We start from the raw sequence: 15,824 nt of genomic DNA, 5'->3' as shown, positions 1-15,824 counted from the left end.
ATAAAATACCCGTGCGCGGATGACGATCATCCGCACTAACGCCGCTCCCCAATCATTCCATCATCACGCCGCAACCCATCTTACCGCCACAGTCTCCATCGCGACTAACTATTTCATCGCAGCCACGCTCTAAAGCTCCGCTAATGACCACTGGTGCTTATGCTAATGACGGCGAGCCGGCGCGATCCATTGAATACCACGAGGCACCCTGGCGCCTGTCTAGGGGCGCTTAAGAGCCTCCGTGTGACCTGACACACCATGAGCCTCATAACCACCCCTTATCCGGCAATCCACGTCGCAGCGCGGTATGAACGACAGCCATCATCGTTTTTGCGGCCTCATATATCACGGTAAAGTGGCCTGATTTCTTTTGCTTCCCTTGTCGCCTTCTTTCCTATCCCGAGCTTCTGGTATACCTCAGGCAGTGGTACCAAGCCTCACCACCAACGATCTTTCTTTCCTTTTCGTTCGTCCATTCATTCACTTCTTGAGGCGTGCCGGTCACCAAAATACTCTTCACCTAATAATTCTTTACTTCTTTTTATTTGCTGTCCCACTCCCGAGGAATCCGCTCACGAAAACATCGACAACGACATCATGCACTCTTCGCTCCTCACAAGTCTCTTCCTCGCCCTCTCGGTCTTCCATCTGGCGGCTGCAGGCCCCAATGCTGTTCCTATCGTCCCCGGCGGCCTACTCAATACCAAACTTGAAGTTCGCCAAGTCTCCGCCACACCCTCGCAAGCCGATCTATGTCTCGACTACGAACGCACAGCCAACATGTCGACAGTGGGCGCCAACGGCTCCTACCGTACAGTCGTTATGCAAAAGGCCAATGTCGGAACGCTGACCAGCGCGCGCATGATGGATGCTGCCATCGCGAAGCTACCCGCGCTTACGGCCGATGCGGATTTGAACAACCGATGCGGGAACTGGACAGAGATTGCACTAGCGGAGGCGGAGAAGAACTTCACACAGGGGATTGTGGCACAATTTACCACTGAGGGGTTGCCTGTTGGCATCAAGGCTGGACCCGAAGTGTTGGTCATCGTGGGCGTTATTGCCACGCTTATGTCGATCGTATGGGTGTTCCCTGGTTAATCTAAGATGAAAGCAAGACGCATGCTAGAACAAGTGGGAAAGAAGAAACCGGAGCGCACCAGAAGAGAATCAACTATACCCAACCATCAATACTAGAATCAATCGTCACATGCATACCGCTGCGCGAGCTTCTCTTGATGCTCATATCTAATGTTGAAACATGTTCAGGACTAACTGTTTAATTAATGGAATGTAACTATATACACGAATAAAGCTATGCACAAGACCGAAACTCGCAACTCCTTCAGCGCTCCTCCCTCTGGCCAGCCAGTATGTATCACTAGGGCTGTATCTCCTCACTCCTCTTCATGACCTAAAAGGTAACAACACCTACACCGGCGCTCTTCTGCACAATAGCGCAAACACTGGCCGCTGGGTCCACAGTGTACTTGTAGCTCGGCGCAAATGAGCCCTTCTGCGTGATTTGAGTAGGACTGTTGGTGAAGATGTTGTCCTTCTCAACCGCAAAGCCCTCCTCGTCAGAGTCCAAGTTGGTGACAACAGCCTTGTCGACGTTGGTGAAGGAGTTGGCTTCAACCAAGACTTGAGCGCCCATGCGCGAGTTGACACCAGAGATACCACCTGAGTAGCAAGAGCTGTAGATGTGGCCGGTACCGAAGCGGATCGATGGCAGACGCGAGTTGATGCCGGTGAAAGAGTTGTGATGGTAGGTCACGTGGAGTTTACCCTTGTCCTTGGAGGCATTGTTGTCAGAGTGACCGACAAGCGAGCCCTTCCACTGATAGGCGTTAGTACTGTGTTCTATATAAGCGTAGAGGTGTTATGGAGACTCACGTGGTCGTGGAACTTGTTCCAGGAGAAGGTAAGCATATCGGATCCAGACTTGGCGTCAAGCAGGCCGTCGTAAGTGTCCTTATCGCCAGTGACACCCACGCTAGAGAAGTCGTTGTGATCAATCCAGACATTGGTTGAGGCCTCGATGTCGATGAGATCCTTTCCCTTTGGCGCACGGTAGAGCTTGAGGTTTCTGATGATGATGTTGGACGTCTTGAAGACCTGGAGGCCACTGTCTGTCAGGCCGGCGTCCTTGCCAACACCGAGAATGGAAGTGCCTGCAGTACCGACACGGATGATGCCACACCCAGTGAGCATGCCCTTGATCTTGATCACACCGCCGGCCTTAGCTGCCGCTGTGAGCTCAGCACAGGAGGCGACAGTGGTTCCAGCCCCGCTGCCTCCTCCGGTGGTGCCTTGGGCGAATCCAACAAGCTCATCGACAGCTGCAGCGCGCTTTTCCATAGGTGCACCGTACGCCGTAGAGGCAGCGGTCATGGCCACTGTGGCGATCTCGAAGAAGCGCATCTTGGTGTGTTTGGAAGATGTGATGAGACTGGAGGTGGAAGAATGAATGTAAAAGAGTGAATAGAGATCTACTCTGATCTGATGAAAGAATGTGTTGGAGGTGACGATAGCTGATGGTGTCTAATGGTATCTTTATACCAGATGTTTTAGATTGCTGAGATCTGTACAGGCTCCATGATCGTCAACTCGGTCCCCCTTTAATACTGTGAATCGCGGAACCATCTTTAGCATACCAGATGTGGAGTTTCTCCGCGAATATATGACTTTTGTCTTGGCCTCCAAGACGTTTCAAGAAGCATTCATAATCCACCAAGGACATTCATGTATAGCGGTCTCGTGAGCCAGTATGTGGTTGTGGCTCGAAGGCCGGAAATGTATCGCAAACCTGGGGTGCATACCTGGGGAAGTCCCAAAAGCCGACGGCCCTCAATGACTGCATTAGCGCTGGAGCCTCGGAAGAGTTCCTGGAAGCCAACTGAAGGAAGGAAACAATATACAAGTCGGCGCTACCGTTTGACAGCATCGTCCAGAATGCTTGGCTGGCTGTGGAGAAAAAGACCACCAATGGGATAAACTTGAGAAACAGAAGATCGCCATGCTCGTCACAAAGAGGACTGTGGTGGCTGTAATTGTCGCAGTGATATCGATACCTAGGCATCGATGAGTGGGCGGAAGAATTCTCGAGGCGCCACAGTGTACCTGACACATGAGGAGGTGGTAAAGTCGTTGTAAGCTAGGGTGAAGACGGGAAGGAACAAATTGGCTGTATCTAGGCTGAATTGAGACTAGCCTCGCGAACACGCCTGTCGAAACTCCCAAGATATCGCGTCAAACGAAGAAGAGTAATCACGTTCAGCCCATACTGCTGCCTACACCTGTTTCTCCTCCAGGACAGTCCACGGGTCGTTCGAATGCATGCTTCACCCACTGACGTCTCGGGCTATGCCCGCAGCAGACTCCACAAGATCACAGTCAGGCCCGCCATGAATACAAAGGCAAGCTCAGGCAAAGAAAATGTTCAGCCTTTTGGTGCGTATTTAGTGTCGAGTCGAGATGTTTGAGGCATCTGGATGCCCAAGATCGCCAAGGCCGTATCCGACAATCGTCGAAACACCCGTTCCTAGGCGCATTTCCTTTCGACCCCAGTTCGGCAGTATACTCTCCGCGCCTGAACATCGGCTATACCGCGGTGAATGAATCCTTTTGCAGCTCTGCTGGAGAGCATACTTCCCCTGACGAATTTATTATCGTCCTCCTCCGAATATTACTTCGCAGCAGTCGAGGACACGACTGCCTAGGTGGCGTTGGCTGAGATCGGTGCCACCTGCGTGTTTTCCCGATGTCCGACATGCGCCCCAAGACCCAGCCGAAGATAGCCATTGTCGAGATGCGCAGGGTGATCAAGAATGCATCGTTAGCAGAATTCTTCGTCGAATCGTTTGCGCAACTTGGCATAACGCGTTATTGTGACTGCTCATTCACAGAGTAGATCAAGCGGCAGGTATTCACAAAGTTGCATGGGTACACCTAGTCGCGAAGAATCTCTCTTAGCACGTTTTCTACCCTCGCTGACCGCCAGCCCACAACTCACCTGCAGATCGAAATCGGCTATGGCTGGTAACGTTAGCAGATACCTGCAGGTATCACCAACGTGCTTCCTTTGTAATAGAGCTTTCGGTCCAGATCACGCGCCGGCCGCATTACGAGCCTGTGGGCATATATTTGGCTACCGTTGTCTCTCGATCATCCTTAACGGTGGCGACGTCGACTTGAAGAGCACTTGGCCTGACATACCCAGCATTGGAATCAAGGGTGCCGAATGCCCAGAATGTCAGGTTCCGATCACAAACCTCGATAGCGAGCAGAGAGCGCTGTCAATACTCGGCGACATTAGCTCTGCTATACCGGACCACCGGGACAAACTCAACGCCTTCGTCGAACAGCTACGCGATAGCGTCGCAAACACCGATCCTGATGTCGAGCGTCATGACACCCTACACTTCTTCAAGAAATGCTACACGAGCGACGGAGACGACATCCTGCAGAAAGCTTTGCAAGATGCAGCAAGCGCCGGCGATTATTTCTCGCCGTTTCATGACGCGATCACCGCTTCTCGCGGTGCCAGTCCTCAACCCATGGCTTTTCCGCTCATTCGATTTTGTTTCCTACTCTGGGACGCTCACAACGCGATCGAGAGGAAGACAAGCCTGGCGATCAACATACTACTGTGGGAAGCCAACCGCTGCTTGGGTGTCAACAACCCATTGGTTCAGTGGGAAGATGTAGAAGAAGCTGCCGACTTGGAAAATGCTCGACTCTTCCCATTACTACATGGACTGACGATGCTGGTGTCCCAAGGCCTTGCACGCAATGGCTTAATGGACCCCTGGCCTGAAGAAAAGAAGCTCGATCTTGCGCAACAGTTTGCATGTGAATTTATTGGTCCGCACTTCGAGGGTCAGCCTTCAGATATGTGGCTGGCGAAGCTGGCGCTTGTTGTGAACGAACTCAAACGCCATCAATTCGAGATGGGTAGGAAGCCATTGACAGGCGTCGCAGCCGAGAAGAGCATCGTTCGAGGGTGGTGGGCGATTGCGCATGCAGAGGTTGACGAATCTGATTGAGCTGGTGTAAGTGCTGCTTCATGCATGTGAGCTACATTTTGTATAGGACCCCGTTACTTGTCTAAACAATACAGGTAGTTTTTCCCAGTTCTCTCTTGGTCTCATGTGAGGCCGATTCCGGGCTCAGCCCGGCGTGACGCGTCTTGGAGCGCTAGAATTATGGAACAGGCTAGACTTGCGGGAAGATCCGAGATTCCACACTAGCCGGAGACGGGTCTTCGTATATCGTATTTGCGTAATCTGCGTATTGCGTAGTAAAACCGTGATGATAAAAGTCGCCGGCTGCCAAAAATTGAGTTGGTCAGAAGCAATACTTTTCACTTCACTCAATTGCCCTTCATCATGAAAGCAAGACCAGATAGCACCCAAGCGCCAATACCAGTAGACTCTGAACGCGACGATGACGTATATCATGTCGGCGCACCACCGCCGTACACTGCGGAAGAGCTGACGGGCTCAATACCACAGCCAGGAGATACTGGAGTGACGAGTAAGCGCAACCCGTCTTATTATCTGTAACTAGGCTGACTGGGGGCAGATGACGGTCGCATCGACATTGACTTGAACTCGCGACTGACCAAAACACTCGTCAAGCTTGTACCGAAGCATGACAAAGATGAACCAGAACTAAGCCGAAGATTCACTGTTAGCCGACTATGGAGTATCCGTCTGAACATTGTCATCCAAGTCGTAGGAAGTCGAGGCGATGTACAACCGTTCATTGCCCTCGGACAAGAGTTGCAAAAGTACGGCCACCGTGTCCGCATAGCGACACACAACACGTTCGAAGGCTTCGTAAAGGAGTCAAATCTAGAGTTTTATCCTATTGGCGGGGATCCTAAAGAGCTCAGTATGTTATGCTGTAAAGGTCCGTACGTACCTTGTTAACATGCAGCAGTGGCCTACATGGTCAAGAACCCAGGGTTGATACCGTCCATGAAGAGTCTTCGCGAAGGCGATATCCAAAAGAAAAGGGAAATGATCGCCGAGATGCTCTATGGCTGCTGGCAGTCATGTATCGAACCGGACCTCAAAACTCAACAGCCATTTGTGGCAGACGCAATCATCGCCAATCCGCCTAGTTTCGCGCATGTACACTGTGCCCAAGCTCTGGGCATTCCACTCCATCTCATGTTTACCATGCCTTGGAGTAGCACCCGAGCCTTTCCGCATCCGCTGGCGAACTTCAAGAGCGACGAAATCTCGACCGCTCTCATCAACTATGCATCGTATGGAGTCGTCGAGTTTCTCACGTGGCAGGGTCTGGGTGATGTCATCAATGGATTCAGACATTCCTTGGACCTTGAAGAAGTGCCACTATCAGTCGGACCTGTACTTGCTTCTGTACTGAAAGTGCCCTTTACGTACTGCTGGTCTCCGGCTTTGGTTCCGAAGCCACCTGATTGGGCGGCGCATATCGATGTTTGTGGTTTCTTCTTCCGCGAACCAACGCCGTACACGCCGCCTCCGGAAATTGATCAGTTCCTGAGAAATGGGCTTCCACCGGTCTACATCGGCTTCGGGAGCATCGTCCTCGACGATCCTGCAAAGGTAACATCAAGCATCCTGGAAACCGTGCGCGCCCTAGGTATCCGGGCGATCATCTCTAGAGGATGGAGTAACCTTGGAGGCGATTTACCAAACGACAACAACGACGTTCTGTTCATTGGCGACTGTCCCCACGAGTGGTTGTTTCAGCATGTTGCAGCGGTCGTACATCATGGCGGTGCAGGTACGGCTGCATGCGGACTACGTAATGCATGTCCTACTGTTGTCGTTCCGTTCTTTGGAGACCAGCCGTTCTGGGGAGAGATGATAGCAGCAGCGGGAGCCGGTCCACAACCTATCCCCCACAAACTTCTGACGGCCGAAAACCTTACAGCGGCTATCCACTTCTGTCTCACGCGCGAGGCAAAGCAGGCCGCACGAGGATTATCTTCGCAGATGGCAAATGAGCGAGGCGTTGAGGCAGCAGTACAATCTTTCCACACCAACTTGCCTCTCGAGACTATGCGTTGCGCACTGCTACCTACACAGGTGGCATCATGGAAGGTCAAGAAAGAACCCATCCTTCTTTCCAAATTAGCGGCACAGATACTCATCGAGAATGGTTCCATCGACCCCACCGATCTCGAAAACCACGAAACCGATCCTTTCGTCATCACCAATCAACGCTGGGACCCCATCACAAGTACGACTTCGGCGTGTGTTGGAATTGTCGGAGACATGGGAATGGCAATGAAAGGCATGGTTGTGGATCCCTTCGTTGAGCCTAAACACCCTGCTACGTTCTCGGGAGCCTCAGCTTCGTCAGGAAAGCCGGGTTCAAGCGGCGCGGCTGCCGCAGGTCGCTCTGCAAAAGGCTTTGGCAGATTTGTGGGTGCATTCTATAAGGGTACCATCGTCGACCTCCCCCTCGCTGCCACAGAAGGTTTTCGCAACGTACCAAGGTTGTATGGTGAAGAAGTCAAAGACCATGGGGAGGTCACTGGCGCTCTTTCTGGCTTCCAAGTTGGCGGCAAGACCTTCATCCATGGCTTTGCCGACGGCCTCTCGGATCCCTTCCGTCAGACGTATGAGGGTGGGAAGAAAGAGGGTGCGATCGGGTATGCAAAGGGCTTCGGTAAGGGAATGTCCGGACTGATTACAAAGACTGGCGCAGCAACCTTGGGGATAATAGCATACCCTGGAGATGGCATCGTGAAGAGTATGAAGTACTTGGCGAAAGGCGGCACGAGAAAGCGCATCAAGGCGGCAAAACGGGGAGAGACTGAGTGGATGGGCCGGAAATCCGAGGCTGACCTGAGAGCTGTGGAACTCATCCAAGAGTTCGACAGGCTAAGGAAGGGCAAGGCGAAGGTGAAGACGTAAGGGACGGGATGAGTTGCGGCGTTATGGGCGTTGGATTCTGGACACATACCCTATGCAAATGATTATTTCTTTATTTCGCGAAACCAGCCAGTTCGCATTTGGAGTCAGAGATGCCTACTCACCGTCGTTGTGACGTGTAGTAACGGCGAACGGTCCCCCTTGTTTGGGTGACGAAACAGGAAATCGGGTCCACTTGGTTGCCTAATTTCGGTCATTCCGCTCCGAATCCCGTCCTTTCGCGCGTTACGCGTGCACAGCCAACCCCATCATGCTCGTCTTCTTCGCATACAGATTGAGTACCTGGAATACAGACGAAATCCTATCATGGAAACGGACGCAGTAGGCAAGACCCCTGCGCCATATGGTCAGGCATGTGGCAACTGCGTTAAAGCGAAATGCCGATGTATGTTACGCGACGGCGGTGTTTGCGACAGGTGCGCCATCCCTTTGATCAATACGCTCACTATGAAGCAATCACACTCGGGGATGCACGTCAACCTAAGAAAAAGCCGAACACCCTGGAGCCTACATCGACGTTAGGCCACCTAGTTTGCATGCTTTCAGGTTGATGTAGACCCAAACCGCTACCTTCCGTGCACTCGGGCTAACTTGAATGCAAAGATGTCACCGCCTAGGTAAAGAGTGCAGAGCTTCATCAGCTGTGCGCAGGAGGGCACCCAGATCAAACCAAGCGCCAAAGAGGTCAAAATTGGAGGAAAAACTCGATGAAGTCGCCTCTTTGCTTCGAACACAGCGCACAGCGCCCCTCACTATATCGCCCAATGATCAGCTCGTGCTAACACCCGACTCCTCCTTAATTCCCTACTAGGGGACTGATGGCTTTAACAACGACAAGTACTTGTCTAGCGATTAGGTGCACGACTTCCGAACGAGTTATCTGTACTATTTCCCCTTTATGCCTATGTCGGAGAATACTACTACAGACGAGCTTTATCTTAAATACCCGCTATTTTGCTATGCTATCCGCACAATACTCACCAAAGCAATAACGAAGCAAAGCCAGTTGAGCAAGCACTTACGAGAACAATTGGCTTCCAGGATTATTGTGCAGGGAGAACGGAGCATTGACTTGCTCTTGACTGTTATTATGTGCATAGCTTGGTAAGGACGCAGATCATGTATGGTGTTTCTAACTTTAATGCTTTTAGGTCACCGTACTTTACCTATGGAAAACAGTTCTTGGGCTCCATGTGCGGTCTTGCAAAAACGCTGATTAGCGATCTTCGACTCGACAAGCCCATGCAACCCGCGGGATGTCCAAGCCTAGGTCCTCGTGTTGATAACAAGGAAGTTCGGAAGACCGAGGGGAGTAGAGCATTTCTATCTGTTTTCATATTATGCGCCAAGTAAGTTTGCAAGTAAATTCATCGTAGCTCAACTGACGCTAGAAGTGTTGCTGTTATCTTCGAATATGACCTGATGCTCTGGTCGTCGCAGATCGAAGATGCATGCGATCACCTCAGTAAGAACAAAGAATGTGAAGGAGACATCATACTGGTCGCTGCTGCGCGTCTGGCAAAGATTGTTGTCAGCGCCGCCGAAGTATCACGAAGAGCTTCGGATGATCACAATGCAGCAAGGCATGCTATGATGGCTATTGACCCTCTAATATTGGCGCTCAACAACTCCAAAAGCTCACTTCCTATTGAGATTCTACAACACTGTAAGATCATCATCCCTCACCTCTTCCAGCGCTCAAATTACTCCAGGGTTAATAATCGGTCTCACTCAAACCGCCCAGGTTGCCATTTACGATCTTGCGCTCTTAACAAAGCCTACGGATGAGCTGTCAGTGTCGCATCTAGCGTTCGAGCCCAGGCGCATCGAGTACTTTATGGAGCTTCTAGAGACCAGTAAAGCCTGTCGAGAACATGCTTGGAATGGCGGCGTCATAGGTCTGACGGCTCCATCGATGCTCGTATTCTCGTATTGTATCAAGACCTTGTACAGATTCGCCAGCCTCAAAGGAATCCCAGACTGGATACCACCCATCGTCCAATCAAGCTTCGACATCGTGCAATGTCTAGAGAGGTTTGCCGAGATTGCTGAACAGGCTAATATGGAATTCAAGGCCAAGACGGGTGAGGATACTCTTTTTGCTGCAGCTGCGGAAACGCTAAGGGCTATGGCACCAAACTGGAAACTCCCAACGACGGAGCACAATGACGACATGGTTAACACAGCGGATGGATGGAGTGGCGGGTTTGGTGATTTTGGGGCACTGGACTTTTCGAGTGACTTCTGGCTGCCTAGTGCATTCAATCTTTGAGCCAGGTGCGTGTGTCTGAATGGATCAATTTACAGACGTTTGCGCAGATGGTGGAGGACATAAAGCTACACTTGAGATAGGCTCTAAATGATTGATAGGGCATTACGAGAAGCTTGGGGCAGAGTTCATGGGCGGATTTGCAAGGATCTGACCTAACTTCCGGCTGCGGCTGCCTGTGCAGGTCAAACCCGCCCGAAACCCGATCCATGGACAAAAGCCACAGGTCAACATGCGACTTCTTACTATATATGCCATCCAAACCTGCTCTTACCTGATCAATGCATATCCTTATCGCTCGTTGGCCTTTTGCACACGAACAATTTACTGCATTTCACTCGAAACCTACAATAACCTAGACAAATTCTACTTGAACCTGAACATACCTACATCGCAGCCAGCCAAAATGGACAGCTATCGCGACACGCCGCTGTCAAATCGATATCTCAAGGGTCCAAAACTCTCCACCCTTCTCGGTAGCCTGACGCTAGTGACGTTTCTCGTATGCCTCGACACCTCCATCATGGGTACTGTATGTATCGCCTGTACCGCTGGTATGATGTTCCGATTCTAACGGTACTAGGCAATACCACGCATTACATCCGAGTTCCACTCGCTTCCAGATGTAGGCTGTAAGTGTAACTGCGAAACCGCGATGTGAGACCTACACTGACTTTGTATACCTGTAATTAGGGTACATTGGTGCTTTTACGCTCGCTTCGTACGTTGTCTTCTTCAAACAACCTTTTGTTCCCCTTCCAAGTCTGAGTGAGCCACGTCGAACTACTTATTGATGTCGCTACCAGAGCAACATTGCAACCACTTTCCGGCAAGCTCTACACACACTTCAACACCAAGATTGTGTTTCTCACATTCGTATCCTTGTTCGAACTCGGTTCCCTACTCTGCGGTGTCGCTAGCTCTTCAGCCTTCCTTATCGTTGGAAGAGTGGTTGCAGGTTTAGGAGCGTCTGGTATCGTGAATGGCGCTATGACGATCCTCGCAGGGGCTGTGCCGAAAGAAAAAAGTCCAGGTACGTTCTTGGGTCCATGGATTCCAAATGATGAACGCTAATAGGATGCGACAGTGTATACGGGTATAGTACTCGGGAGTATGCATGCTGTATCATGGAGTGCGCATGACTGGATGCTGACCAGATGATAGCTGCGCAAATGGGCATTGTGGCGGGACCGCTCATTGGAGGCGCTCTCACTGAGCATGCGGTCTGGCGTTGGTGTACGTTGTTCACTTCATTACCTCTTGTTCCTGTCTTCTAAAGCTGACGGTAACCCAAACCCAGGTTTTTACATGAACCTACCCATCGGCGGAGTGGCTGCCGCCCTCATCGCTTTCGTTCCGATTCCCGAGCGCACGACGAAGCCGCGAGTTACTCTGTCCCTCGTCCACAAAATCATACCCGACCTCGATCTGCTAGGCTTTGCTCTCTTCGTCCCTCCGTCTGTTATGCTGCTCCTCGCCCTCCAGCTAGGCAGTGGTGGCAAGTACGCCTGGAGCTCATCTGTCATCATCGGACTATTCTGTGGTGCAGCAGCATGCACCGCCCTCTTCATACTTTGGGAGAGAAGAATGGGCGACCAAGCTATGCTTCCAGGTAAGCTGCTTGGACAGCGCATCGTCTTGACAAGTTGCGTGTACGCCAGCTGCATTATCACTTGTATGATGACAGCGAGTGTTTGGATGCCGACGTACTTCCAGGCCGTGAAGGGCGATGGGCCGACCGACAGTGGTGTACACGTACTGCCGAGTATATTGAGCCAACTTCTCGTTGTTATCGCAACAGGTGCTGCCGGTATGTCTCCACACTATCAAGCTCATGCTTTCGGTAGCTTATTGTTCATAGTATCCCGCATGGGCTACTATCTTCCCTGGGCGCTCGTCGGTGGTATCATCACCGCAATCGGCAACGGTCTTGTGTCAACGTTCACAGCATCTACGAGCGCCTCGGTCTGGATCGGGTACCAGATTTTGTTGGGCGCTGGCCGAGGATGTGGTATGCAGATAGTAAGTCCAAGTCCTGCACAGGTTAAGGTCGCATCATTGACGCTTTCAGGCCATCATTGCAGTCCAGAACGCCGTATCCCCGGCTCAATACCCAGTCGCCTTGGCCAGTGTCGTCTTTTTCCAGAACCTCAGTACATCTATCGCTGTCGTCATCGCGAACACGATCTTCGCACAGACACTTCGCTCCGCCATCACACGCTACGCGCCTACAATATCGCCCCAGGCGGCGGTTGATGCTGGATCTAGTGCCAGTGCTGTGCGAGCCCTCGTCCCGCTTGGAGAACTAGATGGCGTGCTAAGAGCGTACTCGGAGGGTCTGCGCGATGTCTTCTACTTCTTGGTAGGCATAGCATGTCTGACTACCCTTGCCAGCTTGGGTATAGGCTGGAAGGATATCCGAAACAAGCGCAGCAAAACAGACATGGATGTTGAAATGGATGAGACATGTGAGACCAGGGACAAGTAGGCGAGTTATGTAGATAGCTAGCTGAAAGAGTAGCTTAAAGACTGTGGATTTGTAACTCAACACGCTGGCACTGAGAATTGAGTATCTTGATAGGAATTTACTTAGCAGCCACCATCCAATCATGGATACGTTCCCATATCTCATCACTGTTCTTCTCCATAAACATCATATGCCCATTGCCATGAATACCGAATTTCCCAAGCTCAAGATGTTCAGCCTTGGAACAGCCAGCTTGCTTGAGAAAGTTGACAGTGCAGTAGTCGTACGGCGCGTGGTAGCTAGTTTCTGACGTAACGGTGAGAATGGGCAGCGGCGCAAGATTAGGAAGTCGTCTCGGGGCTGGCTCAGCTGCTTGCAACACACAAGAAACAGTAACATTGTTACTTGTCAGGTTAGTAGGCTGATAAACCTGTTGTACTAAGTCGATCGCGGGGTCAGTGACCGGAGGCGAATAATTCATCGGTATGTCTGTCAAGCCCTGTAGATTTTGAAGTCAGCAGCCATTTCAAATGAGACTGAAGGATTGGTGAACCTACCCATTTCCTCGCTGCCGCAGATCCAAAGACTGCTTCCTGGAAGGGCGGACCAGTCGGCTCCACCAAGAGTAGGCCCTTCGTGAGATGAGGCCGTGCATCAGCGATGAGCAACGGCAGAAGACCTCCTTGGCTATGGCCAAGCAACCACGCGGGAGTACCGATCGAGTCCAAAAGCTGTGCTCCTGCTGCTTGCATGGTGCTTTGTTGATAGGTGGCATTCGAGATAAACTGGACGTTGGAGGAATAGAAAGCGTCGAAAACAGGATCGCCCATGATGCCTGTTCCTGGCCATTGAGTGTGAAGGGTAGATTGGGGCCAGAGACGATATTGCTGTGGAGCAGTGAAGCGTTCTTGGATAAGCTCAGCAGAATAGGTTGACGGCGCATCAGCACCAGCTCTCGGTGCCCAAGCGGAGCGTCCGCGGAAGGTTTGATCCACGATGTAGACAGTATGGCCAGCCTCAAGGAATCGTGAGCTCCATGACATGCCCCCGTCTGGCTTCACGAGAAAGTTTGTGCCCGTTTGCCCTTGTCCGTGGATTAAGACAATGGGATCCGTGTCATGCTGTTTGGTGGACACTGGCGATAGCTTTTCGACATACATTTGGTCCTTAAAAATATGGCCACCCTTGCCGTCTTCACTATAGCCACCTCCAACGTAGAAATATGTCCGGACTGCAGGTGTTTCCGTTTCCTCATGATGCTGGTTGTGCGCCGTCGCAAAAGAGATGAGCAGCGCAAGGTGATGAAGCAACATCATACCGTGCTAATTTGAGGATTTCGTACTGAAGGAACGGAAGTAAGATGTCGATGAAGGATGCGGCGAGCCATTGCAACCGAGGTCAATTGCCGTGTGGAGTGGGCTTGGCTTGCAGCTTGTCGAGCTGTGCTTCGAAGATCTTTCTTGCAGGGGCCCATGCAGCTACGAGCCACACCTGGCATCCTCAATGCTGAGAAGTCGAATGTGTCGGACAAAGGAAGTACCGAATTCCCACTGCACGTATGGACATGAGAGTCAAAGTCGAAGCCATGTGCTGGATTTCCTGGAAACATACTGTTCAGAGTCTCCGCGTTTTCTGTGCCTGCGGCTGTACCTCTACCCGCATAGCAGCAAATCTTCCATCCTTGCCCGTCTCTGGGTCAAATCCACCATACACCGTGTCCTGCTCTTCGCTTGTAACCCTCGCCAATTCCTCCGCACTCCCTGTGCTCTTCAACGACGTGTTCCTGACCAGCTCGAAGTTATCGCGGCTATCGTTGGGCAGACGTTCGTGGTGCGTAACGCGGACCTCGTTCGTGACAAAGATTTGGGTCCAGGAAGCCATGACGGTGGGCCAGAATATAGGCATGGACGCACACATTATAGCGAAGTCGATTTCGAGGCAGGAGATGATGAGGACTTCGGGGTACCACCATGTGAAATCGAAACTTTGGGTCATGCTTTGACTGTTCTTGAAGGTGCTCCAAAGGCGGAGGATAGCCATGAGTACGACACTGCGTCTGTCAGTGGTGATACTGGTGTGTTCACAGTCTGGACTTACATCGAACCGAGGGCGAACAATCCAGTCATGGCAAGCACCTGTTTCCGTCTGAGATCTTTCCTAAAGTATTCCGTGATCGGGACGAGGAATATTGCAATGTCGAACGCCATGTTCGTCGCAGCAAACGCGAGGATCGTGAATTTCGCCTCATTGATAGTGCGATACCCAAAGCCGTAGCATTTAGAGCCAGGTTGTCGATCCCAGAAGTTCCTTACTGGAAAGCAGGGTACCCAAGCCATGAATGAGAAAGTCAGGCCCCATACTATCACCAACGCGAGAAGTACGATGCAAATGATGCGGCGAGCGCCCTGCTGAAAGAGCCTCAGGTACTGTAGGAGTAGGGATATCTTGATAAAGACAGTGGTCGTATGATAGGCAGCATTTGTGATATACAGCCAGATCATGGTTGGTTGCAACTCTCGTAGGGTGTAGATAAGATGGTGACCCATGCCATAATTGGTGCCTGCGCGAGAAATCAGTAAAACGACCACGAGTTTAGAGTCGTGCAAGCCTACCGTGGAGGAAGGCTATGATAGATATCAAGTTGAACACAGCCGCTAGGACTACGAAGAGGTCATCGAGACCAGGTTCACGAACAACTCGCAGGCGAGTATGAAGACGGAAGCCTACGACAATCCAGCACAAAACCTATGACGGTGAGTTTGGAGGACGTTTGTATTGTCGAGAAGGACCTACGTGGAATGGTATCGAGACACCAAACATCGTGCCTTTCTTGTTCGCCAGCGGTAAGGGCGCATTTGGGTTCGGGGGAGTTGACATCATCTCCTCGACAATGCGAGTAAACTCGTCGGCCATGGCAGGCAAGTATCTCAGCTGAGCTTCGTTAAGATAATTGTGTGACGGGTGTCGTAGTCTGCCTGCGTGCGAAAGGCATCGATTACTCAACCTGCGAGCTGAGGAATTGCGACTTGCGCATCAGGTCATATCCCTAAGAGAGGCTCTACCCCATGTTCACAAGTGGCAGAAACGCCCTTGCGCATGCTGGTCTTTCAGCCGGCTCTGCTAGCGATGCCGGCTGAGTCGCGTACGGCTA

The 15,824-nt window shown here is 51.5% G+C and overlaps 6 protein-coding genes across 6 annotated transcripts; 4 read left to right on the top strand and 2 right to left on the bottom strand.

Moving 5' to 3' along the window:
• Positions 1-597: 597 nt before the first annotated feature.
• Positions 598-1,101, top strand: J4E83_001031 (uncharacterized protein; the record flags this gene model as incomplete). The annotated part of the gene is made up of 1 exon (XM_049327988.1): positions 598-1,101. The coding sequence occupies one exon, from the start codon at positions 598-600 to the stop codon at positions 1,099-1,101; it is 504 nt and encodes a 167-aa protein (XP_049192506.1).
• Positions 1,102-1,414: 313 nt separating this feature from the next.
• On the bottom strand, positions 1,415-2,424 carry J4E83_001030 (uncharacterized protein; the record flags this gene model as incomplete). The annotated part of the gene is made up of 2 exons (XM_049327987.1): positions 1,415-1,840; positions 1,897-2,424. 2 exons carry the CDS (start codon positions 2,422-2,424, stop codon positions 1,415-1,417), a joined length of 954 nt encoding a protein of 317 aa, XP_049192505.1.
• Positions 2,425-4,034: 1,610 nt separating this feature from the next.
• Positions 4,035-5,048, top strand: J4E83_001029 (uncharacterized protein; the record flags this gene model as incomplete). The annotated part of the gene is made up of 1 exon (XM_049327986.1): positions 4,035-5,048. One exon carries the CDS (start codon positions 4,035-4,037, stop codon positions 5,046-5,048), a length of 1,014 nt encoding a protein of 337 aa, XP_049192504.1.
• Positions 5,049-5,390: 342 nt separating this feature from the next.
• J4E83_001028 (uncharacterized protein) lies at positions 5,391-7,919 on the top strand (the record flags this gene model as incomplete). Its single annotated transcript, XM_049327985.1, has 3 exons — positions 5,391-5,538; positions 5,587-5,898; positions 5,947-7,919. The coding sequence occupies 3 exons, from the start codon at positions 5,391-5,393 to the stop codon at positions 7,917-7,919; spliced, it is 2,433 nt and encodes an 810-aa protein (XP_049192503.1).
• Positions 7,920-11,514: 3,595 nt separating this feature from the next.
• Positions 11,515-12,694, top strand: J4E83_001027 (uncharacterized protein; the record flags this gene model as incomplete). The annotated part of the gene is made up of 3 exons (XM_049327984.1): positions 11,515-12,016; positions 12,068-12,228; positions 12,278-12,694. The coding sequence occupies 3 exons, from the start codon at positions 11,515-11,517 to the stop codon at positions 12,692-12,694; spliced, it is 1,080 nt and encodes a 359-aa protein (XP_049192502.1).
• Positions 12,695-12,791: 97 nt separating this feature from the next.
• J4E83_001026 (uncharacterized protein) lies at positions 12,792-15,586 on the bottom strand (the record flags this gene model as incomplete). Its single annotated transcript, XM_049327983.1, has 6 exons — positions 12,792-13,172; positions 13,231-13,995; positions 14,324-14,723; positions 14,771-15,233; positions 15,286-15,418; positions 15,467-15,586. The coding sequence occupies 6 exons, from the start codon at positions 15,584-15,586 to the stop codon at positions 12,792-12,794; spliced, it is 2,262 nt and encodes a 753-aa protein (XP_049192501.1).
• Positions 15,587-15,824: the final 238 nt, after the last annotated feature.

The sequence above is a fragment of the Alternaria metachromatica genome, assembly GCF_023757995.1.
Source record: "Alternaria metachromatica strain BMP 0045 chromosome Unknown scaffold_2, whole genome shotgun sequence".
In the NCBI taxonomy this organism is placed as follows: Eukaryota; Fungi; Ascomycota; class Dothideomycetes; order Pleosporales; family Pleosporaceae; genus Alternaria; species Alternaria metachromatica.
Note: the sequence above shows the minus strand (reverse complement) of the source record. Positions and strands in the feature narration are given on the sequence as shown.